The sequence below is a fragment of the Phyllostomus discolor genome, chromosome 5 (assembly GCF_004126475.2).
Source record: "Phyllostomus discolor isolate MPI-MPIP mPhyDis1 chromosome 5, mPhyDis1.pri.v3, whole genome shotgun sequence".
Classification (NCBI taxonomy): domain Eukaryota; kingdom Metazoa; phylum Chordata; class Mammalia; order Chiroptera; family Phyllostomidae; genus Phyllostomus; species Phyllostomus discolor.
Window position 1 is genome coordinate 2836303 of NC_040907.2, and position 25704 is coordinate 2862006.

General features: G+C 65.5%; 1 protein-coding gene across 3 annotated transcripts in view; it reads right to left on the reverse strand.

The window, feature by feature from the left end:
• Positions 1-2097: 2097 nt before the first annotated feature.
• Positions 2098-25704, reverse strand: part of CHD5 (chromodomain helicase DNA binding protein 5) — a 51111-nt gene continuing 27504 nt past the window's right edge. For 2 of the 3 annotated variants that reach the window (XM_036025223.1, XM_036025224.1), the window contains 28 exons: positions 25217-25408; positions 24919-25119; positions 24242-24379; positions 24036-24157; positions 23194-23367; positions 22654-22795; positions 21308-21439; positions 20737-20854; positions 19356-19480; positions 18048-18279; positions 17784-17894; positions 17269-17441; positions 16802-16976; positions 16297-16389; positions 16019-16107; positions 15641-15774; positions 15051-15195; positions 14492-14651; positions 12543-12622; positions 12199-12331; positions 7633-7722; positions 6921-7058; positions 6552-6660; positions 5013-5145; positions 4457-4652; positions 3632-3795; positions 3231-3283; positions 2098-2487 (listed from right to left, as the gene is read on the reverse strand). In XM_036025223.1, coding sequence (XP_035881116.1) covers positions 2388-2487; positions 3231-3283; positions 3632-3795; positions 4457-4652; positions 5013-5145; positions 6552-6660; positions 6921-7058; positions 7633-7722; positions 12199-12331; positions 12543-12622; positions 14492-14651; positions 15051-15195; positions 15641-15774; positions 16019-16107; positions 16297-16389; positions 16802-16976; positions 17269-17441; positions 17784-17894; positions 18048-18279; positions 19356-19480; positions 20737-20854; positions 21308-21439; positions 22654-22795; positions 23194-23367; positions 24036-24157; positions 24242-24379; positions 24919-25119; positions 25217-25408 — 3852 coding nt within the window. In that variant the 3' untranslated portion in view covers positions 2098-2387. Of the gene's footprint in view, positions 2488-3230; positions 3284-3391; positions 3507-3631; positions 3796-4456; positions 4653-5012; positions 5146-6551; positions 6661-6920; positions 7059-7632; positions 7723-12198; positions 12332-12542; positions 12623-14491; positions 14652-15050; positions 15196-15640; positions 15775-16018; positions 16108-16296; positions 16390-16801; positions 16977-17268; positions 17442-17783; positions 17895-18047; positions 18280-19355; positions 19481-20736; positions 20855-21307; positions 21440-22653; positions 22796-23193; positions 23368-24035; positions 24158-24241; positions 24380-24918; positions 25120-25216; positions 25409-25704 lie in introns of all 3 variants that reach the window. The other variant, XM_028511537.2, reaches the window with a different exon arrangement.

Consider the following 25704-nt stretch of genomic DNA (forward strand, 5'->3'; position numbering starts at 1 on the left):
TGAAGATAACCTGTAGGGGTGGGTCTCCCGCCACGGGGTCCTAGGATGTGCTTCCGGGGTGGGCGTGGGTAAATGCTGGCCGTCCACACTCGGTCCGTCACCCCAAACTCCCCCAGTCACCGGGGAGCCCCACGGGTGACGCTTTTGGAGACTGTGGCCCAGAGGTGGTCAACAGAAAGCCTACTCGGCACTGGTTTAAATAATAAGGGGGCTGGAAACAAAACCGCCGGCCGGCACGTCGGGGTTCCGATGGCCCACCGCGACCCTCATTCTGCCAGCAGCGGAAACCAAACCCAGCCGGAGACGCCCACCCGCCCGCCCCCTGGGGCGGGGACAATGGATAAACCAAGAAGAACACACTCTTAAGATCCTTCTTCTCTCCCAAAGCAGCGAGCGGACACTCGCTCCCCAGAGGTCCGAGGCCCCCTCCTGGGCCCACGGGGTGCCAGTCACAGAGAGCCAGAGACTCCCCGGAAACCAGCGGTGCAGGGGCCGAGCCAGCGGTGGGTGCCCGGCTGCGGCCTGGCGAGAAGAGCCCGGGGGACCCTGGTCAGGCTGGGGAAGGGTCAGAGATGGAGGGGACAGAGGGGACAGAGGCCCCTGGGAGGAAGGGCCGGAAGGGAGGGACCGCAGGCCCCTGAGCCGGAGCGGCCCAGACACAGATGCCTGTCCCACTGCCGTGTGCCTCCCAGCCCGACACTCGGGACCGTCCGCTGTGGCCCTGCTCCCCGCACGGCCGACCACAGGGAGGGGAACATCTCAGGGCCCTGGGTAGAGAAGGGCTCATGGCGGTCCCCTCGCCCGTGGCCGGAGCCAGGAGCCTCTGCAGGGAGGCACTGGCCAGGAGTACACACACACACACGCGTGTGAGCCACAGGGAGCGGGAAGGACCTCCCCATCCCTGGGGGCGGGGCCGGCTGCTGCCACGTGTGTGCCCTGCAAACCTGCAGGCCGCTTCCGGGACCCTCCCCGCTCCACCCACACGCAATGCCAGGCCCGGGGCTGCCTGGGAGACGTTGACCAGGATGGGGTGCCCAGGGGGAAGGGGCCTTGGGGGTCCAGACCTCCCGAGTTCAGAGAGAACCATTCACAGATGAGGATGTCTGGGGCTCCGTGAGGGCCGGCCGGTCACCCGGCGGTCCTCAAGGTGAGCCGCCAAACCCCGGCCCCAGTCCTGGCTTGGGGAGCTAAACCCAACCCCCTCCCGGCACCCCCACCCCCAGGCCCAGCTTGCCCGTCACTCAAACAGCATCCTCTCCCAGGGCGTCTCCCCAGGAAACCTAAGGCCCCGGAATCCAGACCCAGCATCAGACGGACAGGCTCGGGCTTGGCCCACCCCCGACCCCACGCCTCGGACCGTCGCCGGGGACCCTGGCCGGGCAGAGAGCCTGGGATGCCCCAGAGGGACAGTCCCCTGCCCCCAAGCGCAGCTCTCTCGAGCCCTCCGAGAACACATCTAGGGCGTCGGTGGCCCTGCGCGGGGTGACCAGAGCCCGGGTCCAGGCGTCTCCATAGACAAAAACAGGGATGAGTCGGTGCTCTGGGGCAGCCTGGCTCCTCCAAGTCCGCAGACCCCCCAGACCTGGCGTGGCCGCCTCCCAGGACACAGGGCAGGGCCAGGGCCCCTGCGCCACCCTCCATGCGGCTGCTGCGCGTCTCAGCTAAGATGCTAACAACAACCTGCCTTGACCATGCCCGGCAGAGGGCCGAGAGGACGGCTCTACAGCCCCTTTGCCGCCGGCGTGCTCGGCCCCTCCCCCACTCCCAGGAGCAACCGCAGACAGAGTCCAGGGACGGACGCCTTGGCGACCTTCCCCCCAGGAGACCGCACACACCCGGTGGCCTCCAGCCCTGGCAGGAGGGGGACGCCCTGTCCTCACCCGGGCATCAGCCAGGTCTCCACCACTGAGCTGGGCAGCTGCCCCCCCAAGTCCTGACCCGCCCCGCACCGGGGGCTCCGCACAGGCAGGGAGCACAGCAGCGGGTGAGCAGGGCGGGCAGGGGCGCACCGAGAGCTCCAGGGCTGTCCTCCCAGCTGGGCCGCGTCCAGGGCAGCGTTGGGGCTTCCAGGGGGTGGGAATGGAGGCGGTGGGGGGGTCCGTCCGGCCCGGGCCGACGGCAGACAGGGGCGTGCTGCAGGTTCCACTCCTCCGCACGCCACTCAACTCTCACCCGGACAAACGGGTTCAAGTCTTCAATAGGAAAGCGCAAGAGATGTACAAATAAACCGAATCTCCGCTAGGAAGTCGCCGTGGCAAAGGGGGCCCGGGGGCGCATCCCGAGTGGTGTGGGTGTGGCGCTGGGGGGGGGGAACGCTTGGGTTGTGATGTGGTGGCACTTCTGGGCTCCAGCACAGCCGGGCCGGCCCCGTCCCCCAGGCGATGGCGTCACTCCGGTTCCCTTCCTGTCCCACGGTGACAACGGCTCCTGAAGAGGCGGCAGCTTTTCTCCCCAGTGGGGTTCCGGCAGGCGGCCCGGCAGGCGTGGCTGCGAGAGGCAGATCACGGGTCACACAGGGAGACCGGCGGTCAGGTCCCCATCGTGGGGGACATTCCTCACCCTGTTGCCGCCCCGCCCACTGCCTGTCACGGGCAGCTGCAATCAGGGGGGACTCCCTCGCCAAGGCCCCCGGAGTGCCCAAGAGGGCCCTAGGAGTGGACAGCCCCCGGGGGCGGCCGGCCCAGAAACCCCTCCCCCCTCCGCAGCTCCACCCTGGAGCGAAGTTCGCACGGGACCCTCAGGGCTTGGTGGGGGCCGGGGTGGAGCGGAATAAGCGCCCCTCTCCTGGCCCCGCCCCAACCTAAGCGCTGTCCTGGTCCTGGGCCTGGGCCTGGGCAGGGCGCACGGGCGGGACAAGAGGGAATGTCCCAGGGCGCCCGCCAGGCAGCAGGGCCGTGGAGACAGGAGAGTGGAGGCAGGGCTCTGGGCTGGGGACAGGCAGCGGTCCCCGACTCGCCGCCACAGACACACGTGTGCGCACATAGGAGCACACCCCCCCTCCTGTGACCTGGAGACCTGGGCAGACGCATTGCTCCCAAGATGGTCCCCGGGGCAGAGGAGGCTGGGGGCGGGGCGGGGGGCTCCAGGCACACTGGCAAGACCCTCAGAGCCCCAGAAGGCAGCAAAGACCCCGCAGCTCAGGGGTCACCTCCAGGCTGACTCTGGCCAGGCCCGACCCGCCCAGTCGAGGAAGGCATGAGGGGCGCTGGGGCGTCCAGGGGCGGCCTTACCTCAGCTGGGGGTGAGCGTTGCAAGACAGGGAAGTCCCGGGGCGGCTAGATGTCTGCCGGAGAGAGAGGAGACCTCGGTTTGCCGGGGGTGGCAGCGGCTGGCCGGCGGGGCCCCGCGGGGGCGCCTTGTGCATGCGGCCCGGAAGCAGACGGGCACCTACCGGTCACATAGGGCCCCAGGGGCATCTGGTTGTAGTTGACAATCCCTCCCGGTCCGGGGCCCCGGAAGTTGGGCCCGAAGCTGCTGTTGTACATCTGGGAGGAGCCGAAAGCGCCCTGGAGGCAAGGACTCGGGTTTAAAGGTCACAGTCCCGCACCTCGGGCCCCAGGCCCCAAGCCCAGGATGCTCAGGACATGCAGAGGTGGGGGGGGGGCACGCCAGCCCAGCCCGGGGCACCGACCTGCTGGATGGTGGGGTCGCCGGCCCGGTTGGTCAGGCGGCTCAGGATGCTGCGCTCTGACATCTGGAGGCGGGCGGCCACCGGGGGGATGCGGGACAGCATGGAGGGCAGGCGCGTCACGTCGGCCTTCATGTCGCTCAGCAGCTCCTCCAGCTGGTTCAACACTGGGGGGTGGAGGGGGAGGGGGAGGGGTGGGCCGCCGCCCAGGCTGGTGCTCACTGACCAGCCGTGTCGCTGCACTGGGGCTGGGGCGGGGGGCGGCGTGGCGGGGGGACACTCCACACCTGGCCCTCTCAGGCCTGCAGAGCAGAGGCTCGCCACCATGGAGAAGAGTGGGGTTCCCCATGGCCTCCCCCAGGGGCCCCCCCAGGCTGTAGCGAGGAGGGCGAAACCCTCAGAGCCAACGCTGGGCTTCGCTCCAGGCCCCGGCCCGTCTCCTAGCCCCCAGAGAGGCCTGCAGCCCCCATCCTCAGCTGGGGACAGGGTCGGGGGGCCCACAGGCAGAGAGGCCTCAGGAAGCCTCCCCCAGACGGAGCAGGGGCCGGTGAAGCCGGGGAACCCCTCCCCTGAACCAGCCAGGAGCTTCCTGAAGGTTGGGATTATGAGGGTCAAAGGTGTGCATCCGGGAACTCCTGGGCACCGCCTTCACCCTCCCGAGTTTCAGCGTCCCCATCTTTAGAACCAGGTGGTAAAGGTCGCCACCGAAGGGTGTTCCGAGGATTACAGAGACAAGGAATTCACAGGGACAGCCCGCTGGCAGGGACAGCCCGCTGGCAGGGCCCGAGGGGCAGGCCCCTCCTGGCCGGGAGGCGGGGGCGCGCTCACCCTTGTGCAGGACGGCGTTGGCGGGCTTGTTCCCGGCGAGCGACTCCTTGGACAGGTGCTGGTGGCTCTCGGCAAGGCACTCCACCTCAGCCAGGCGGGCGTTGAGGGCCATGGCCGGGTGGTTGGGGTCCTGGGTCATGTTGAGGTACGCGGCCCTCCGGAGCTGCTCCTCAATGACCAGCGCCTGCTCCAGCAGCTGCAGGGGTGGGCCGGGGCGGGGGGGACTGAGCGTCGGCCTGGCCCCTTCTCCATCGGCACCGCCCCACCCCGCCCCAGCCCGAGGCTCTGGGAAGAGAGGAGGAAGGACACACCCCCACCCAGCAGTGCCCCCTCATCCAATCTCTCGGCCACACCCGGGAGCCCGCACCAAGCCGGGTTCCCCGCGCCCAGCACCCAGGGCAAGGCCCCAGCACCCTGTTAAGTGACGGACTAAATGCCCCCCCCCCCACTTCGTGGGAGCCTGGCCCCCATCCGGATCCACAGGGAAGGGGTTGCTACCCACTAACTCCCTACCCTGCCCCGCCCCCGGGAGCCCCCCACCCCTGCAGCCTCGGACCTTGAACCTGCGGGCCAGGAACTTGTTCTTCATCTCCAGGTAGTTGCCCTTGTGCACCTCGGACTTGAAGGGCTCGTTGAGGATCAGGTACCTGGGGTCGTTCTGGATGTCCTGCCAGCGCGCGTAGCCGTGCCTGGGCGGGCGCCGTTAAGGACAAACCTGGCCAGGGGGCGGGGGGGGGCATGACCTGCTCGGGTTCTGGGTCCCGACCAAGCGCTCTCAGGCGAGTCATTAACTTGGGCTGCCGGATGAGCGTGTCAGTGACTATGACATGACCGTCAGCAGACCCTGACAGGTGCCCACGCGGGCACAGACACAGCCTGGAGGCCTCTCAGGGTTCACTCCTCCTGCCCCCCTACAACCCGAGTGCGGGGTGGGGGGCAGGCAAGACATCTTCCAGGTCTACCCTCCGGACATGGACGGACCTCGCTTGGAAACAGGGTCTTTGTGGGGGTACGCAAGTCAGGAAGCGGTCACACTGAGACAGGGCAAGCATTGGTCTGGTGACCCATGTCCTTGTAAGAGGACATTTAGACACAGGCATGTAGACACCGGGAAGACTGGGGTGATGTAGCTGCCAGCCAAGGGGTACCAGGGAGTGACGGCCCCCACCAGATCTGGGGAGAAGCAAGGAAGTGTCCCCCCCCCACTGAAGCCTCCTCAGGGGACAGGAGAAACCATGTCATCTGCCCCAGGCCCCCCGTTATGAGAGTCAGGCAGCCTGGCTCTGATACCTTGGCCCCCGTGACAGGGATCAGCCAACTGGGGCCAACGGCCTGCTTTTGTAAATAAAGTTTTATCGGGACACACGACCACACTCCCTGGTTTACGTACTGTCCGTGGCTCCTGTTGCTGCCACGGCAGAGCAGAGGGGTCCCCACAACACTTTCACTCCCCAGCTCCAAGCAGGGGCGGTCCGCCGGCTGCTGCCCACAACATCCCACCTCCCCTAACGGCAGCCAGCCCCCTGCCCCCTCAAGGCTGGCAGGAAGGCGGCCGGCGGGGGCTGTCCCCGGGTCGCCAGGCAGCCCTCCCCTTGCCTCCGGGAGGCCTATGCTCGAATGTCACCTTCTCTAACCGTCCCCCTGGCAGCGCAGCCCCCACCCCACACGCGGCCTTTGCCCCTTCCCTGCTCCATCAGGCCGCTGGGCCCCACATGTCGCCAACTTATGGTGTTCGCCACCCACCCCCACAGGTGTGAGGCCCAGGCAGACAGGGGCTGGGGGCTGCCCTGGTCACAGGGATGGGCTGTGACTTATTGGCTGTGTGTCCCTGGGAAGTGCCTCGGCCTCTCTGAGCATGTAGAAAGGGGACCACAGTGCCCCTCGAGGGGGCAGCTGCTGTGAGGATGGAGTGAGCCCTGGGGGTCAAGGGATGAGCTGCTGCTGTGGTCGTCATCATCATCATCATCATCGCTGTCATCATCGTCCCCGGGAAAGAGGCCCTGGCCCCTCCCCTACATGCCTCATGCCCCCCCCCCCCCCGACTGCGGTCTACAAGGGGCCCCCTGGGGTCTGTGGGCGGGCTGGCCGAAGATACGTCACGATGCCCGCCAGCAGCCAGTAGTCGTGGCGCCGGTGCCAGATGTCGTAGATCTTCCCCGAGGACACGGCGGCACGCTCCTCATTCTGCCACAGCGTGTGCAGCTCTAGGACGCAGCCAGAGGGACAGAATGAGGTGCCCCCCAGTCCCTCCCCAAGGTGGGCCCAGGAAAGCCGGTCCTCCCTGCCTACCATGCTCCCTCTCCCAGAGGTTCAGTGCTACCAGAAAAGGTTATACAGTGGACTCCTATCAACCATTCACACTCTAGTATAAAACAACCATCTGCCCAGACTCCCAGGACCCAGAAGTCAGGAAGGCTGTGACACCCACCACCCCGGCTCTCTGCCCACCGCCCCACTCCAATACCTGTGAAGCCCCCATCTGCAATATTGAACATGAATTTGAACTTTCCGTTCTTGTCTTCCTTCTTCCCCTCTTCATCTTCCTCTTTGTCGCCATTTTGCTGTGTTTCAATGGGCTCCTTCTCCTCAACTTTGGTGTCATCTGTGGGAAGACAGACCCACACTCATCACCCCAAAGGCACTGCTCAGAGGCCTCTGTCTGCCGAATGCTGGGGACCCAAAGGCAAGTGGCAACACACCTCCCCAGACCCAAGGGCTCACTGCACAGAGGGGTGTCACACTGACAAGCCGGCAGCACCCGTCCCCATCTAGGGTCCGCCTTGTGAAAAGGGCAGCTTATGTTCAAGAACGGCAGCGTGGCCTTGGGGGTCTGATCACAGGACAACGGCTCCGGCACATTCCGTCGCCAGAGGCACACAGGGCTCCAGCTGAGCCCCAGGGCTCCGGGCCAACCTCCACGGCAGCCCTCCTCACTGGCCTTCCTCTTGCAGTGGCTGGGCCACAGGAGGGGTCAGGAGGAAGGAGCGGGGCAGCTCTGACCCCTGAGGGGCTGGTGAGTCCCGGCCCCCACCCACCAGCTCCAATCAGGGCCTGGAGCGGAGGGGACAGGGCCCAGGAGGCTGCAGAAGAGCCAGCAGGGTCCAGATGCCCCCCCCCCCCCCCCCGAGACCAGGGGACCCGGGGACCCGGGGCAGCGCACACGCGAGAGCCCTGACCTGGCCTGAAATCGACGCTCTCCCCTCTGCCGCGCATCGGGCTGGGCTCCAGCTTGTCCGGGACCTTCTCCTTCTCGGGGGGAACCTCCTCTGTAAGACACAGGGTGTGCACGAAGTGGGGCGCGGGGGGGCATCCAGTGAGGGCAGAGGGGACTCGGCGGGTGGCTTTCCAACCCCACACGGAGCCCTCCCCGTCATTTCACTCAAGAGTCCACAGGGGTCCCTGGCTGGCGTTGCTCAGTGGGTTGAGCTCAGGCTGCGAACCAAAGTGTCGCAGGTTCGATTCCCAGTCAGGGCATATGCCTGGGTTGCAGGCCACAGCCCCCAGCAACCGCACATTGATGTTTCTCTCTCTCTCTTTCTCCCTCCCTTCCCTCTCTAAAAATAAATTAAAAAAAAAAAAGAGTCCACAGGGGTCATCAAGGAGCACTCCTCCGGGGAGGCAGGATGGGGGGCATGGACCCCCCCACCCCAGCAGGACCCCTCCCCTAAAACACTCCCCACCACAGTGACCACCGCAGCTCTCGCAGTTCTTGCACATGGCAGGCCTTTGAGAGCACAAACCCTCCTACAAACACCCAGCAATGTCAGGCAAACACGCATCGCGTGGAAGAAACACACACATGAGCTCCCAGAAGAGGAGCAAGCTGTCAGGCGCCGTAAATAGAAGGAAACAAACAGCCCTGCCTGGTGTGGCTCAGTGGGTTGAGCGCCAGCCTGCGAATCAAAGGGTCGCTGGTTCGATTCCCCGTCGGGGTACATGCTGGGTTGCCAGCCAGGCTCCCAGTTGGGGATTTGGGAGGAGCAACCTAGCAATGTCTCTCTCACACATGGGTGTTTCTGTCCCTCTTCCTCCCTCCCTTCCCCACTCTAAAACTAAATAAAACCTTTTTAAAAAACAGACAACTGCGGACACTACGCATTGTCACTGCAGATCTCTGAGAGGCCCCGGGACAGCCCGGCCCGGGAGGACAGACGGCGGCTGTGCTGGGTTCAGCCCGAGGGCAGGTCCCATGACGGGCGGCGGAGACCTCATAAAAGCGGGATTGATTACCCAGGCGCCCTGACCTCATCACGCCAGCCCTTTCCGAACGGCGTTTCCTCAGACTGGCCCCAGGAAAGGAGGCAAGAGACTCGCCACCGCGGGGGCTTCGGTGTGCCACGGCTGCCCTGCCCTGGAGGGCTGGGCCGGGGCGCACGGCCGCCTGCAGGCGCCGAGAACAGCCCCCAGCGGGCAGCCGGCGGGGAAACGGGGCCTCGGGCCTCCAGCCTCACGGGGCCGAAGTCGCCCGTGGTCTCTGACAGCGGAGCAGCTAGGAAAGGCCGAGTTCCGGCGGAAGCAACAACTGCCCCAGGAGCAGCCTCTCTCGGCGGCACAAGCGAAGCCAGACTACGAAAGGAGCAGCATCTGCAAAGCGGGGAGGGAGAACCCCATCCCACCTTGGATTTGCTAACTATCATTCAAGAGCAAAGAGGAAAAACACGCACCCAGCAGTGAGTGCACGTGCCGTTCACAGAGACGGGCTGGAAGGCGGGGGGGGGGGGGGCTCTAGAGGGAAGGACACGGGACAAAGCAACGGTGCCCAAATAGGCGGACACAAAACCGCTGAGACTGGGGGCGTATCTCAGTAAGGGTGGGAGAACTGGGGCTGGGCACACGAACGAGCCTGGGGAAGGACGGCCCTGGGCAGCAGGGCGCGGGCCATGGGGACGGAGCAGGTTAGCACCGAGTGTCTGCAGCACACGGCACTCGGGAGGGTGTACCCGCAGAAGCTGTAGGAGCACCGAACAGCATCGGCTCCAGACTTCCCAAAGGAGATGGAGGGGGGAGAGGGGAATATAAGGAAAACTTGGTCAACCCAGGATATGGCAGGGAAAGAGGAAAAAGAAGAAAAGGAAAGCCTACTATAGAGCACAAAATCACAGTTAGAAATTCATCCAAATGTCTAGCTTTTACAATAAAAGTAAAGGAATTAAACTTGCCAGCTAAAGGGCGGAGATTCTATGATTAGGTTTAAAATAATAAATCCTGCCCTGGCTGGCGTAGCTCAGTGGATTGAGCGCAGGCTGCGAACCAAAGAATCACAGGTTCAATTCCCAGTCAGGGCACATGCCTGGGTTGCAGGCCACCGCCCCCAGCAACCACACATGGATGTTTCTCTCTCTCTCTCTTTCTTCCTCCCTCCTTCTCTAAAAACAAATAAATAAAATCTTAAATAATAATAATAATAATAATAATAAATCCTGCCATACGCTGTTTACAAGAGATACACCTAGAGCATCATTTCACAGATACACTAAAAGGAAAGGAACGGAAGAAACTGCCTGCCAATCGTATCTCTGAAAGGTCCAGGCATCTCTAAAGAACCCTTACCACCCAGTCATAAAAGGACAAATAGCCCCGTGTAAAAACGGGCAAAGGATCTGACAGGACATTTTTTCCAACAAAGACGCACAAGTGGCCAGTAAGTAAGTGTATGAACAGATGCCCAGCGTCTTCCTGCTCACGGGAAATCCAATCGGAAACCGCCTGAGGGGGAACTTCCCCCCACCGAGGCAGCAGCTACAATCAAAAAGGCAGATAAGAACATGGGTCGGCGAGGACGTGGGGCCGGAAGCCTCGCACCCTGCTGGCGGGGCTGCAAACGGAGGGAGCGGCGGCTGCAGGAGACAGCCGGCGGGTCCTCAGGCGGCAAACACGGAGCAGCTGGCACCCACGTCCACCCAAACCTATAGGCACACAGACGTTCCCAGGAGCATCATCCGCAGAAGCCAGAGAAGTCAGAAACAACCCCCATGTGCATCCGCTGGAGAGCGGATAAACAAAACGTGGCCCAGCCACACACAGCAGAACGCGATTCGGCCGTGAACAGAAATGAGGCGCCGACACGGGCTGCACCGCGCGGACGACACCTCGAGACCGTGACGCTGAGCGTGAGAAGCCCCCCACGAAAGGGCACATATCCCACGATCCCATTCACACGGAATGTGTGCAGGACAGGCAAGCACAGAGAGACGGGCAGTGGGCCCGTGGCTGCCAGGGGCTGGGGGAGGCGGGGATGGGGAGCGCCGGCGACCACCAGGTTTCTTCTTCGAGTGACGGAGCCGCCCTGAAGTTAATTGTGCCGACAGCCACACGGCCCTGGGAATCTCCCAAAACGACTGGGCCGGGCGCTTCGAATGGGTGGGCTGCACGATACGCATGTTACGTCACAGTAAAGCGGGGATCGGCTTTTAAACTAAAGGGACAGAAACCAATGTGGTGAGTAGATGCTGAACGAAAGAGAAATCCAAGTCAGCCCAAGTAAACCTTAAGGCAACAAGTGTCAGGAGGGATGAAAAGTCCCCTCCTGATATAAGACTGTAGTGAATCACTCACGTAAGAATTAGAGGCGCACTTCATCAGAAAAGTATCAAAAACCCAAACCGACATGCACCTAGCACCCCGGTCTCCAACAACATAAGGCCAAGTCTGGCCCTCCGGGAGAAAGAGACCACCCCCAATCCCAGTGAGAGATTCGTAACACACGTTTCTCAGACGTGACTGATCAGTGCAAACCAAAGACGAGTAAGGATATAAAAATATGAACAGCCCTGGCTGCTATAGCTCAGTGGATTGAGCACTGGCCTCTGAACCAAAGGGTCGCCAGTTTGATTCCCAGTCAGGGCACACGCCTGGGTTGCGGGCCAGGTCTCCCATGGGGAGAACACGAGGGGCAACCACACGTTGATGTTTCTCTCCCTCTCTTTCTCTCCCTTCCCTTCTGTTTAAAAATAAAATAAATAGATTTAAAAAGAATTTAAAAAGTGGAACAATAAATTGATCTCGCTCTCTCTTTCACATTGTTTCTTCCCCTTCCTCTCTCTCTCTCTCTCAAAACAAAAAATAAATACATATTTTAAAATAAATAAATAATAAATAATAAAAAATATGAACAACGCCGCAAGCACTACAAACCAGGACGTGACCCCCAGCTACTGCAGAATAGAGACTCTTTTCAAGCACACGGGCATTTACAAAATCTGACCCCGTGAAGCCAGAAAGCCGGTTTCGACAATGTCGTACAGAAACCGTACCGCACACCCTGGCCGGTGCGGCTCAGCGGACTGAGTGCGGCCAGTTCGATTCCCAGTCAGGGCACAGGCCTGGGCTGCCCGCCAGGTCCCCAGGACGGGGCGTGCGAGAGGCAATAACAGATGGAAGTATCTCTCTCACCATCGATGTTTTTCCCCCTCTCTTTCTCCATCCCTTCCCCTCTCTCTAAAAACTAAGTAAATGAAAGTTATGTTTTAGACCACACGTGCGAATCGAGGCAGAGGTCACTCGGGAAGAGGAAGCCCAGAACCACCAAGCAGTGCACGCACGGCGGGAACCGTGGGAGCCGTGAGGACGGACCTGTGCCCCGGCTGTCCCTGGGGCCCGACACACTGGGCCGGAGCCAGCACGGTCCGCCACGCGGCTGGGGCGAGACCGAATGCCACCCAGCCTGCCCACCCGCCCTTCTCTAGCCGGGGGCGGACGAGGCTGGAGCCTGGGCGGGGTGGGGGGCTGGGGGAAGCCCGCACCTTTCGGCAGCTGCTCCGGGGACGGCTGGGCCTTCTCCGTCTCCTCCGGCCGCTCCTCGCGGGCCCTCTCCTTGCCGTCTGAGCTCTCCTGCTTGTCCTCACCCTCCGCTCTGTCCAGGGCCATTGGCACGGCCTAGGGAGGACAGGCCAGGGCCTCAACAGGAGCGGAGGGCAAGGACCGGGCCCCGCGCTTGGGCCCACTCTCCCGGCCCCCCACAGGGTCTTCTAAACCCAGAAGCCCAAACCTGGAGTCAGGAGAAGCTCTGGGCAAGGCCTGAGGAGGCCCCCGGGCCCAGCCCCCACCCCACATCTACCAGGGGCTCAGACGCCAGCATCGCCCATACCTGGATTTCTGGGGGCTTCTTTGGCTTCTGCACCCCCAGCTCCTTCTCATCCATGAAGCCCAGCTGCGCTTCCATTTTGTCTGGAAGACCAAAGGAAAGAGGTGAGGCGCGTGGGCTCGGGCAGGGAGCGGGGGTGCAGGAGAGAGAGGCGGGGTCCGGCCTGTAGGGGGTTCACCCAGACCAGGCACCTCCAGGAGGACGACAGGCCCCCAGGTGAGTCCGGGAGCCCAGGCCAGGCCTGCGATGCAGGGGTCCTTGGAGGGCCTCGGGCCCAGTGAGGCCACAGCCAGGGGCTGCCAGGCAGGGCTGCACCCCACGGGCCAGGCCACCTGGAGGCAGGGAAGGGAGGCGGGTGGAGGCCTGGACCTCGGGGGAGCCAGCGTCCGAGGCAGCCCGACCCTGGGGCCAGCCCACAGGCCATGAGCCTCCCCCACCCGCCACATCAGTGACTCTCGCACTCCAAGCAGCCCTGGGAGGTAGACACGGTCCCGTCCCACAGCACAGATGAGAAAATGGGCTCACGGGGCCGGTGACTCGCCCAAGGTCACACGGGGCCAGGAAGTGAGCCCAGCAGTGCCCACCTCCAGGGGGCCCCACCAGCCCGGAAGCAGGGTGTCCTAGGAGGCACCCAGCCTCCCAGGGTCTCGCCTGTCCCCTGGGGACTGCCTCAGGCCCGCCCCAGGCCTCAGAGGGCCGACTGGGGGAGGGTGCTGGCCCAAATAAACGCACCGACCACCGAAAAGACTCTCGGAGAGAAGGGGCCCAGTTAAAGGCGGGCCAAGGGCCCAAGAGCCTTTCCCCAAAGAAGATGCGCAAGCAAGCAGGAGAGATGCTCCCGTCCGCGCTGTCAGGGAGACCGAGTCCAAACCACAGAGAGAACCGCTCCCCGACCACGGGCGCGGGGGGGCCTCAGACACAAGTCAGGCAGCCACGCCGGTGCGGCTGTGGAGGGGCCAGGACCCTCACGCGCTGCCGAGAGTGGGCGCAGGGGGTGGCCTGGCCACCGTGGAAATGGGGTGGCGGCTCCTCGGCAGGTCACACCCCCTGACCCCACGGTCCAGTCCTCACTCCATGCCTGAGAAGATGAACACACGCATCCATGCAAAAACCGGAACATGAGGAATGCTCGTGGCAGCGTTATTCACCACAGCCAGGAAGGAGAAACCACCCACAATCCACCAGGTGACGAGCGGACAAACAGAAAGGGGTCTGTCCGCACGATGGAGCATCGCCCAACCAGAAGGAAGGAAATTCTGACACACTCAACAGGAAGGGACCTTGCAAACATCACACTGAGGAAAAGAGGCCAGGCCCAGCCCTGGCGGGTGTGGCGCAGGTGGTTGGAGCATCGTCTCATACACCAAAAGGTCGCGGGTTCGATTCTGCGTCAGGGCACGTGTCTAGGTGGTGGGTTCGATTCCCAGTCGGGGCACGTGCAAGAGGCAACCAATCAATGATTCTCTCTTTCTCCCTTCCTTCCCATCTCTCTAAACTCAGTAAGCGTGTCCTCGGGTGAGGATTAAAGAACCTCACCTGAAGACCACGCATTGTATGATGTCATTTAAAATAAAGTCCCAGAACAGATAAAGCCACAGAGCCAGAAAGTGGGTTAGTGGGTGCCAGGGGCTGGAGTGTGGGGAGAAGTGGGGGGTGACTGCCAGTGGGGACCCCCCTTTGTTCCGGGGGTGATAGAGGCGGTGGGGGCACATCCCTGGGAATGTACTAGAATAGCACGCTTTTCAGGAAGGAATGTTGTGATGTGGGAATCACATCTCAAAGCCGTCACTGAAAAGAAAAACTTTCAGGAGAGTGATGGGCCTGCGGACAGAAGCTCAGGGGTGGGGCGGGGGGGGAGCTGTCCTTTGTGGGGAGTGCAGGGGCTCAGGGTCTGTTGTAGCCTCGCCACCTCCCGCGACCCAGGTGCCCCTCCCCCTCGTCCGAGCCCAGACCTGGCAGGCCCAGCGGGGCGGGCAGGAGGTGAGCGGGGCTGGCGGGCACAGGCGTGTTGGGGTCCGAGGAGATGACCTCGCCCAGCTTCTTGCCCTCGGACCCCTCGGGGATCAAGTCCGGGGTGCTGTACTTGCCGTTGACGTGCTCAAACTCCTGAACCTGGGCCGGGGGGAGGGGAGGGAATGGGAGGGGGGGAGAGCGGAGGTCAGAGTTCGCATGGAGGCCTCAGAGCTGCTGGTGCAACTGGGGGTGTCCTGGGCTTAGGGCAGACGCCACCTCCGCCGGGGGGTGGCCAAGCCAGATGCGCCCCTGACTGCAAACGCCCTCTTGGAGCCCCTCGCCAGCCCCAGTCTGTGCCCTGTGCCACCCTGGCCTCCGGCACCCCCAAACCCCCACCCGAAGAGGCATTCTCAGCCGGTCTCCCCGGCCTGGCTCAGACCCCGGGCAGCCGTGGGGCCCCGAGCCAGGCCCTGGCCCTCTGCCCCTGCCCGCCCCCGAGGAGCATGCGGGGCCACGGGCAGCCGCCAGGAAGGGCCCACCGGGGGCCGGCTCGCCCACCTTCTTCCTGACCAGCGACATGACGCCGATGCGCGTGAGCACGTGCTGCCTGGAGAGGCCCTCCCGGGGCACGCCGTCCGCGAAGGTCTCCGCGCCGTCAGCGCCCGGCTCACACAGGTGCCGCATGAAGAGGGACACATAGGCTCTGGGGTGGGGGGTACTGGGGCTCAGGGAGTGGGGGGCCGGCAAGGGCCCTCTGCGAGGGCCGGCGGGACCCCCGGGGAGACCTCCTGGCTGCAATCGTCATCCATCACCTGCCTCCCTCCCCACCGGGCCTCCGGGCTCCGGCCCCCCAGGGAGGGGCGGACGGCGGAGAGGCCTCCCCTGGCAGGGGCCCCCCTCAGGCCAGCCCCCGCCCTGGGTCACCCAGACCCCTCTGAACGCTGTGAACCCAGCGGCTCTGGGGAGGGGGCCGGTCAGCGTTTTCTGCAAATCAGCCCTGCCCAGGCGGGGACCCCAGCCACCCCAGGACAGGATGGGAGTGACCGTCCGGGCGCCCTGAGCCCGGCAGGGCAGGGCGGGGCGGGGGGAAGAGACGCTATCGGATGTGCGGGTGGACGGCCGCAGCCTGGGCCCCTCGGCCCCTTTACCTAAACTCCTTCTCGCTCTTCCCGCGAAGGTCCCGCACCAGCCAGTGGGAGTTGAAGGCGTCCTGGGGGGGCATGCCCCAGCGCATGATGGCGTTCAGGAAGGCCTTCCGCTGGCGCGCGTTGAAGCCCAGCACCTGGCGGGGGGGGGGGGGGGGGGGCGGGCAGCAGAGTGGGACCCAGGCCCAGGGTCCGTCCCAGCCCCACCTCCACCTGGGGCCACCCTGGGCGGACCCCAAGCCCTCCCGCCGCCCACCTGACCTCAGGGCCTCAGGGCTGGTGGCGGGGCTGGGCTCTGTGCTCTGTGCTCTGAGGGGGGACGAGATAAAGCAGGTGGGGGGCGGGGGGAGCTGGGAATGTGGGGGCGCAGCGGGTCCCCACCTCAATGTTGCCTCCGACGCGGGCGAGCAGGGGCGGCAGGGGCTTGTCCCTGTCGCTCTTCAGCTGCCTCCGGGACTGTCGCCGGCCACCTGGGAAGCCCCGCCACAACCTTCCGGTGAGGCCCTGACCCCAGCCTCTCCGCCGGCTCGCCCAGCGCTGGGGCCCCTCAGGACGGCCTCCAACGCCGCCCCCCAGCCTGTCCCGATGCCCCGGAGCACCCCAGGCCGGCCAGCCACGCCCCCAACACCCAGCCCGGGGTCGCCAGCACTCTGACTCACTCTGCCCTTCCGGCCTTTCCTCGAAGTCCTCATCCTCATCCTCGGAACCGATGGAGTATTCCGACTGGTTGTCCGAGAGCTCGTCCTGCCACTCTGGGGGCGGGGCCAGGGGGGCACCGTGTGAGCTGTGCGGGTGGCAGCCCCCCCCCCCGAGGCCCCACCCCCCAGCCCAGTCACAGGGACTGCCGGCCCGCCTTCCTGAGCTCACCCGACCACCAGCCCAGCACCCGGCACCGCCCCTAAGGTGCCGGGCCACTATCGGCCATATCTCACAGACGGGGACACTGAGGCTTGCCCACGGCCACGGTGAAGTCCCTGGACCACCACCCATGCTGTTCCCCGAACACCCACCACCCCACAGCTGCCCCCAAGCCCCCCCTTCTCCGGGAAGCCCCCCCAGCTCAGGCCATTCCCACACAGCTGCCGCCCTCCGGCCCCCCGGCACTTCTGGCCACAGGACAGACGCCCTCTGCCAGCCCAGGCCCTCCCGAGCCCAGACACGCACCCTGGTCCTCCTGGGACGTGTCGTTGTAGTTGACCTGCTTGCGGATGCGCTTGCCCTTGCCCAGGTTGCGGGCCAGGTCCTCCTGCTGCTGCTCGTAGTGGTGCCGCAGCAGCTTCTCCCAGTAGTCCGGGTCCACGTTCTCCTCCTGCTTGATGATCTCCCGCTCCACCTCCTCCTGGGGACGCAGGCGCCCGGGCCCGGTGAGAGGGCGGCCAGCTGGGGGGCGGCACCTCTGCCCACTGGGAGGCCTCGCGTGGCCTCCACCACATCTCACATTTAGGAGCTCAAGGATGAACTGAAGAAAAGCCTGCCTACTCCAGGAAGCCTTCCCTGATCTGCCCAGGTTCTAGCCCCCAACGCAGTCACCATATTCACCTATTCACTCATGCAGGATGCTGGGGGGAGGGGCCTACAGTGGGGCGGGGCCTCAGTGGGTGGGGCGGGGAGGGGCGTGGCCTCCGACTTACCACACCGTCCTCCTCCCGCACCACGTACTGCGCCACCTTGAAGGAGCTCAGGTACTCGTTCATGTTCTGCAGCTCCGTGTCGTCCGTGGCGTCCTGGTTGCGGTCCAGCAGCTTGGAGATGGCCGCGTCGTCATAGTGGATCACACTGCTGTCCTCCACGTCCTTGTTGTCACCTGGGGGCAGACGGGGTTCAGGGTGCAGGGACAGGCGTGGGTGCCCAGGTCCAGTCACGGGGCCCCCCGGGGTCCCCCGGCCACGGATCGCAGGGGCTGCCCCAGGGCAGCGCGATGATGACCGCAGGGCGAACCCGCACCGCAGCAGCCCCATGCCCGCCCGCTGGCCGTCCGCGGGCCCGAAAGTGGGGGGCTGGAAGGGGCGGGCAGGGAACACGACAAACAGGTGAGGCGTGGCGGGGGAACCCCTTCTCCAGGAGCAGCCACGCACGCATGCACACACGCATGCACACACGCATGCACAGCTGGAGGAGCTGGGGAGTAGGCGGGGTCGGCCCCTACCTGGCGGGGTGCTGCCGTGCTTTTTCTTGGCGCCGGCGGCCAGGGCGCCCCCTTTGGAGGACTGGACGTCAGGGATGGGTGTGACGGGCCTCTGGCCCTGAGACATCATGCCTGCGGGGCAGAGGCAGAGGGGCTGCAGGCCCGGCCAGGAGACAGGGAGCGGGGGAGGGGCCGCAGAGGAAAGGGGGGCTGGGGGCCAGGGCAGGCCCCGGAGCGGAGTCTCTCAAGCGGCCCGCCCCCACTCCCGCCGCCCGGGACACCCACCCTCTACATCGTCCTTGAAGAGCTCCTCCGTGCCGAACTTGAGGATGTCGTCCAGCTCCTGCTTGGTCATGGAGCCCGACTTGGAGCCCAGGCCGGGCCGCACCACCAGGTGCGTGAGCATCATCTTGCGCTTGGCCACCTGCGTGATGCGCTCCTCCACCGAGGCCCGCGTCACGAAGCGGTAGATCATCACCTTCTTGTTCTGCCCGATGCGGTGGGCGCGGCTGAAGGCCTGGGGGCGACCTGCCGCTCAGCACCCAGGGCTCAGCAGGGCCGGGAGCACGCGGCCAGCCACCACGGGGGGCGGGGGCGGGGTGGGGCGCACGAGTGTGCCTGTGGGCGTGTTCTGAGTGGGACGGGCCGTGGAGATGTGCAGGAAGGGTCGCTGTGCTCACTTCCTGAGCGAATGTAGTCTCAGGTGGGCCTGGTGGCTGTGCAGGTGGAACTCAGCATGACTGCAGGGGTCAGGGTGTGTGTGCAAGGGGCCGCGTGGCAGTGTGTTGGGTGTGAAGAAGCCACGTGGGGCTCTCACGGGGGTCATGGGGAGCCGGGCGCCCCACTCCCTGAAAGCGAGCCGATAATGCGACTGCTGGAGCCACACAGCCGGCCGCCTTGGGAGGGCAGCCATGCCCGGCAGCTGCCCAGGCTGAGGCTCAGTGCGTTGGGTCACTGCATGATGTGACCCAGCACAGGGACAGCTTTTGTGGGTGATTGTGCGCAGGTGCACACGCCTGTGCGTGAGACACGAGCTCACGCATATGCCCCTAAGAGCGTGGGTGTGCAGTGTGCATGCCCCTGACCCGAGCGGGCGGCCAGGGGCACTAGGGTGTCCCTGCTTCCACAGCCCTTAACCCCCGACCCTCCCGTCCTCCCTCACCAGCTTCATCTGCCCCCTCCCCCTCCTCCTCTCCCCACCCCGGCTCCAGCAGGCCTTGTCCCCCACTCTGTGCCCCGTCCCATCCCACACTGGCCCCCTTTGAGTCTCAGAGCTGACTCCCACCTCCTGCCTCCCTTCGTAGCCTCGGTCCTGAGGGCGATGGGAAAGACCAGGGCTTAGCAGCCATAGGGACCGCTGTGTGTCCTTGGGCCTGTCCCCTGCCCTCTCTGGGCCTGTTTCGTCTTTTGTACAACGAGGAGCTAGCGGGGCGGGCAGAGCCTCCACAGCCACCCCAGGCCCCGTTGGGGCTACGACCCCCCCCCCAGTGCTGGCCCAGGAGAAGTGAAGCCCTGAGACGCTGGAGGGGGGGGAAGACCCACAAAACCAGCCGTGGCGAGGGGCCCCCAGGGCTCGGCGTCAGGGCCACAGACCTGGATGTCGTTGTGCGGATTCCAGTCCGAGTCGTAGATGATGACCGTGTCCGCCGTGGCCAGGTTGATGCCCAGGCCGCCCGCCCGGGTAGACAGGAGAAAGCAGAACTGCTGGGCCCCAGGGGCTGAGGGAGAGAGGGGGGCGCCGGCAGGTGAGGGAGGGGGCGGGGCAGGTGGAAGGCGGCAGGAGGGCAGGAGGAAGGCAGCGGGAAGCAGGGGCGGGGCCTGGGACTCTGTTACAGGCTAGAAAGAGGGGCCCCCCACTCAGTGCATGGAAGCCAAAGGAAGCTGCAGGGTGGGGACAAAGCAGCCCCCCCTGAGCCCCCTGAGCCCCCCTGAGCCCCAGCTGTGCTGTGAGCCCCGACCCAACGGGAGGAGCCAGATGAGGAAGCAGTCAACTTTCCAGCCCAGATGAACAGAGACCACACTGCCAGCAGCCAGCAAACACAGGCAGAGCCCCTGACGGAGCCCCGGGGAGCCTGGTCCTCCGGGTCCTCCCAGCTCCCTCAGCCCAGGGTGCTCAGGGCCGCGGCCCCGGGCCCGGCTGCCCCACAGCCATCCCAACAGGATGGCCCATTGGGGCCCTCCATCAGGTGACCTGGGACTGACCCCAGCACCCACAGAAGCTGCAAATAGGCCCCCGATCTGCCCGACGCCTCGGCCACACCCCCTTCCACGTGTGGCCGGGCCACGTCCAGATGTTCTGGGTTCTCGGTCTGACTGAGCAGGCAGCAAAACAGCCGAGTGGGGCATTCAGGAAGCGGGGCCCCAGCCCTGTTCTGAGCGTGGAAGCTGGGAAACAGCCACAGACCCCAGGAAGACAGAACCCGTGGCAGGTGGACACCCCTGCCACAGAAGATGCCTGGTTCAGTGGGCCTCTCACCCCCGTGCCACGTTCCCCTCGCTGCAAGCTCACTCCTGGCTCCCCTGCCCTCCCCTCGCCTCCCCAGGCAGGAACCGAGAAGGTGGGCGAGTGTGAGTGCGTGGCCCTGCCCCGTCCGCCCTCGGTCCTCCGGGAGCAGCCCACGGGAGCCGCCCACGGGAGCAGCCCTGGGAGCGCGCACTCGGCTCTGGCCGGCTCTGCTCGTATCTGGCGGCCTATCTGGTGCCAACGTCAGAAGCCCACGGGTGCCAGCCTGCCCCTCAGCACCAGCTCCATTCAGTAGCGAAAGCGGTGCTCCCCTTCCCCTCTGTCTGTGCCCTTGTCTGCTTCTTGAGTCCGAACCAGCGTTAACTACAGGGCCCCTGAGCACCCGGCAGGCCCCCGGAGGCTCCATGGAACGAATTCCTTTTGGCACGAAACTAAGGGGCAGCTGGGAGGACCCGAGGGCCGGACTGCTTCCCGGGGCCCCAGCCCAGAGCCCTGGGGTGGGGGGGATACCATTGAATCTGTCGATCGCCTCCTGCCGGAGGCCCCCCGTGATGCCGCCGTCGATCCTCTCGTACTTGTAACCCTCGTACTCCAGGAAGTCCTCCAGGAGGTCCAGCATCTTGGTCATCTGCGGGGAACATGGTGTGCCTGAGGGCCGTGGCCAGAGACCCCACGGCAGCGGGGCAAGCGTGCAGCAGCCTGCTGCGCAGGGAGACAGGCAGGCCCCCCAGCAGCCCTGACCCGGACTCCGTGAGGGAGGACACGGCCTCTCTGACCGGGACCCCCAGGGCCACTCCCTCCACTGGGCCTGCAGCCGGCTGCCAAAAACACTCCTCTGAGCACGGGCCTCCCTGCCCTCGCCTCACGGGGGCGGGGGGGGGAGCCCCGGCTGCTTCCTACCCGGGCATGCCGGGTGGGGGCAGGACGTGGTGCCCGTCTGCCAGGGCTTCATTTCCCGGTGCTCCCTTCATGCCCCCGGATGCCCCGGAAGCCCCGGACGCTCTGCCTGGAGCGCCCACCCCCTCGAGGCCTGCGGGGCTCACATCGCAGCACCTCCCTGCGGGGCGCGGGGGCGGCTCACCTGGGAGAAGATGAGCACGCGGTGCCCTTCGTCCCGCAGCTTCTTGAGCATCTTCTGCAGCAGCATGAGCTTCCCTGAGGACTTGACCAGGGAGCTGCCGTCGTAGGAGCCGTTGGGCAGGACGGGCGCCTCCTGCGGACACAGCGGAGGGCGGGGCGTTGGGGGCGCCCTCTCCTCTCCGGCTCTGCGCTGAGGGCCCAGCAGTGGGCAGAGCCCCGAGCCCAGGTCCGGGTCAGGCCAGGCACAGCAGGAACGGACACGCCTGGGTCACGGGCAGGGCTCAGACCTGCCACCCGCACCCTCTGTCTCCCTGCGGTTGGCACTCCCCCAGGACCAGGGACACCAGTGATGAGCCAGCGACACAGAGTATTCAGAGGAGCCACCTTCCCAGCAGGAACGTGGCCTGGTCTCCATGGTCACCGCAGGGCGCATCCCGGTGAAGCCAGTGTCAGTCAGGCCCCTGCCACACCTGAGTCGTGAAAGCGGTCTGGGGCCACCAGGCACGGCCTCCCACCCCTGACGCTGCGCTGGCCTTTGGGGGGGGGGGCGGCGGGGGTAAACTGCGGAGGGTTTCAATTAGAACCGGAAGGGCAGCCACCAGCGACGATGGCTCTGTCTCTGGGAACCGACAGGCCGGCTCCCCACGGGACACTTTGCATTCACCGCCTCGTCTGGTCCCCACCCTCCCGGGCAGGTGCTGCCGCTGTCCCTTTTATAGGGAAAACTGCGGCTCCAAGAGGGCCACGGAGTCTGCAGAGACCGCCGGGCCTGAGCTGGGGGCGAGACCCAGGGTCCACTCTCTCCCCCGGGCTACACGTCAGAACCAGCTAGGGCCCCTCCCCCCTGCCTTCCTGACCCCCTCGGTGACCGAGTGCAGCCAGGTCGGCCCTCAAGAACCCTGGCCTGGGGAGATCTTGGGGTGACCTAATGCTCCCCATTCCTTATGGGTGATGGGAGGGGCCGGGGGAAGGAGAGGAACTACGCAAGCGGGAGACCAAGGGCCGGTTTCAGGAACTTCTGGCACGGTGGGGCCCTGTGTCACCTCCAGGTCCTCAAAGTCGAGAAGGAACACGGTGGCCACGGACACATACTGTGATGGCCAAGGGGGGACTTCCACAACAGCCATGAGGCTCCCCCCATGCCAGCCACGGGGCGCCTACCACAGCAGCCACGGGGCACCTACCACAGCGGCCACGGGGCACCTCCCACAGTGGCCACGGGGCACACACGCGCACACATCCCAGCAGCCACGGGGCGCCTACCACGGCAGCCACGGGGCACACGCCCCCCCCCCCCACCCAGTGGCCACGGGGCACACACACACCCAGCGGCCACGGGGCACCTACCACGGCGGCCACGGGGAAGAGGTAGGGATGGTTGCAGCATTTCTTCAGGTCCATCATGATGTTGAGCAGCGACACCTGGTTCCCGCCCCCCTTGGAGTTCAGCGCCTCGAAGTTGCGCGTGAGGATGAACTTGTAGTACTTCCTGCAGCGGGGCACCGAGGAGAGGCGGGCTGGGCACGGCTGGCCTCCCCGGCCTCTCATAGGGCTCCCTGCACAGGGGGGCTGGGGGCCAAGCCCCCACTGACAGACAAGCGGAGCCCCCAGAGGGGAAGCCCCAGGCCTGGAGCCATCCAGTAGCCGCCAGGGGACACCGAGGAAGCTCAGGCAGCCCCAGACCCTGGCGGCCGGGCGCGGCGAAGAGGCCTCAGGAAGGAAGAGTGTGGGAAAGGGGAGTCAAGGCCTCGGTGGGGCTGAAGAGCCTTCCCATGCAGGCGGGTGGCGGCCAGGAAAGCCGGGGGAGCCCCTGGGAAGGCCAGGGACAGTGGGGCAGGCGGCAGCGGGGGGGGGGGGGGAGCCCCCCAGGCCACGCCCCTCACTCACTTCTGCATCTGACTCAGCTCCACACGGACGATCAGCTCCGTCTTGGCCGGCATGTTCTTGAACACGTCCGCCTTGAGCCGCCTCAGCATGTGCGGCCCCAGCAGGTCGTGCAGCTTCTTGATCTGGTCTTCTTTGGAGATGTCAGCAAACTCCTCCAGGAAGCCCTCCAGGTTGCTGCAGGAAAGAGCTAGGATGACGGCCGGGAGCAGGCCAGAGCAAGCTCTGCAGGGGGAGTCAGGATTGGGGTGGGGGGGGAGCACGCCGACCAGCCCCCTGCCGCCGGTCCGAGGGTCGCAGGGCAGGCCGGCTGGTTGTTGGGCCCAGGGGGTGCCGGCCCTGCCCGAGGTGTCCTTTAGGTGACCTTATATGCCTGCGTTACCCCACACATCCCAGCTCCGTCAGCCACATGGGACACCTTCCTCCACCCTGAACCCCCCAATTCTGAAAAGGAAAATGGGGGGGGGTAGGTGAAGACAAGGAGGCCGGGGAAGGAGATTCCACTGACCGGCACTCGGTCCTTGTCCCCGTCCCCACCCCACCCCCCCACTCCTCCCTCCCATCACACGGGCCCTTTCGGTCTTTGCGGAGGGGAAGAAATGGGCCTGGGGTGTGCGGGCAGGGGCAGGGGCCCTGGGAGCCCCGGGGTCATCGGGGGAGGAGCCGAGGGAAATCAGGACTTCTCCCGAGCGCTCAGCCAGCGGCCCTCCATGCAGGTCACCTGAGGTGGGCGCCACTGACACTTGCACCTCACTGATGCGGAGCCCAGGCCCAGCAAGGTCCTGGAGCAGGACACTGACACCCCCCCCCCCAACCCTCCCCCCAGGGCCCAACCGCCGGCTCACTTGAACCGCTCCGGGGTCAGGAAGTTGAGCAGGTGGAACAGCTCCTCCAGGTTGTTCTGCAGGGGGGTCCCCGTCAGCAGCAGCTTGTAATCAATCTTGTAGCTGTTCAAGACCCTGAAGAACTGAGGGGAGGAGAGGGGGGCGTCAGGGGGGCAGGGGCGACAGGCGCGGCCAGGGCGGCTGGGGACGGGGCGGCCGCCGCCTACCTTGGACTGGTTGTTCTTGAGCCGGTGCGCCTCGTCCACCACCAGGCAGGCCCACTCGATGGAGCCCAGGATGGCCTGGTCGATGGTGATGAGCTCGTAGGAGGTGAGCAGCACGTGGAACTTGATCTGCACTTCTTTCTGGAGGGGGAGGAAGCGGCCCGGGGTGGGAGGGCTGGGAGGCAGGCGGGCCTGGCTCTCTAGAGAGAGAGGCGAGGGGGAGGAGCCCCGAGACCCCGGGAGACCCCGGGACCAATCGAAGGACACCGGCCACCAGGCAGAGGGATCGGCAGGCCGACCGCACCCGAGACAGTTGGTGCTGAGGACGGAACCGGCCCCATCACCGCACTCAGACTGGGTGCCCGCGGAGGCCGTGCCTCGTCCTGCTTCCCCTCATAAGCCAGGAGAGGCAGGGAGGACCCTCCCCTGGAGCCCACAGAGAGCCCACCCCTGCTGGCACGACGGGCTCAGACTTCCCGCCTCCAGGACTGGGAGGGAATAAGCGCGGCTGTTCGAGCCCCCCAGTTTACGGTGCTTTGTTACAGAGGCCCCGAGACACAGAGCCACGCTGGCACAGAGACACCCTGAGCGGAGGGACGCCGACGGACTGCAGAGGCTTTGCTGCCCCAGGGCAGCCCTGCCCCCACCCCACCCCCCTGCCTGGGGACCAGGGGCCTCACCTTCATGCGGAACACCTTCTTCCCACTCCGGATGGCGTTGTCCTCGAAGGAGAACTCGTTCTCCCGGATCACAGCGCGGCTCTCCTTGTCCCCCGTGTAGGTGACCACATAGAAGTCAGGGGCCCACATCTCGAACTCGCGCTCCCAGTTGATGATGGTGGACAGGGGCGCGCTGACCAGGTACGGCCCCTTGGAGTGGCCCTGGAGAGGCAGGCGGGCGTGGTGAGACCACCTGCCCAGGGCCGGTGTGGCCTGCCCACGCCCGCCCGCCCGGCCAGCCTGCCCCGGCCCACCGCACCTCCTTGTACAGGGAGTAGAGGAAGACGATGGTCTGCACCGTCTTGCCCAGGCCCATCTCGTCAGCCAGGATGGTGTCGGTGCCCTGGGCCCAGGAGAAGCGCAGCCAGTTGAGGCCCTCCAGCTGGTACGGGTGCAGCGTGCCGCCCGTGGAGTCGATGTACCACGGCTGCTTGTCAAACTTGACCGTGGGCTGCGGAGGACGCAGAGGCCCCGGCGCACCCTGAGTCCTGGGCCACCGGGGCCCGCCCGCCCGCCCGCCCTGTGCACACAGTCCCCACCGCCCTCACGCCTGCCAACCCCATCATCGCCCTTCAGGTCTCAGTGGACACGCCCCTTCCTCCTCCTTCACTCCCGCTCCGGTGTCCGTGTCCCCCCCGGGTCCCGCCACAGCAGCCCTGTCCTTCTCCCATCTGGACGGTTCCCCAACGGTGACATCCTCTGCCACGGAGCCCAGGCTGTGGCCACTACACTGTGCTGCTCAGCGCC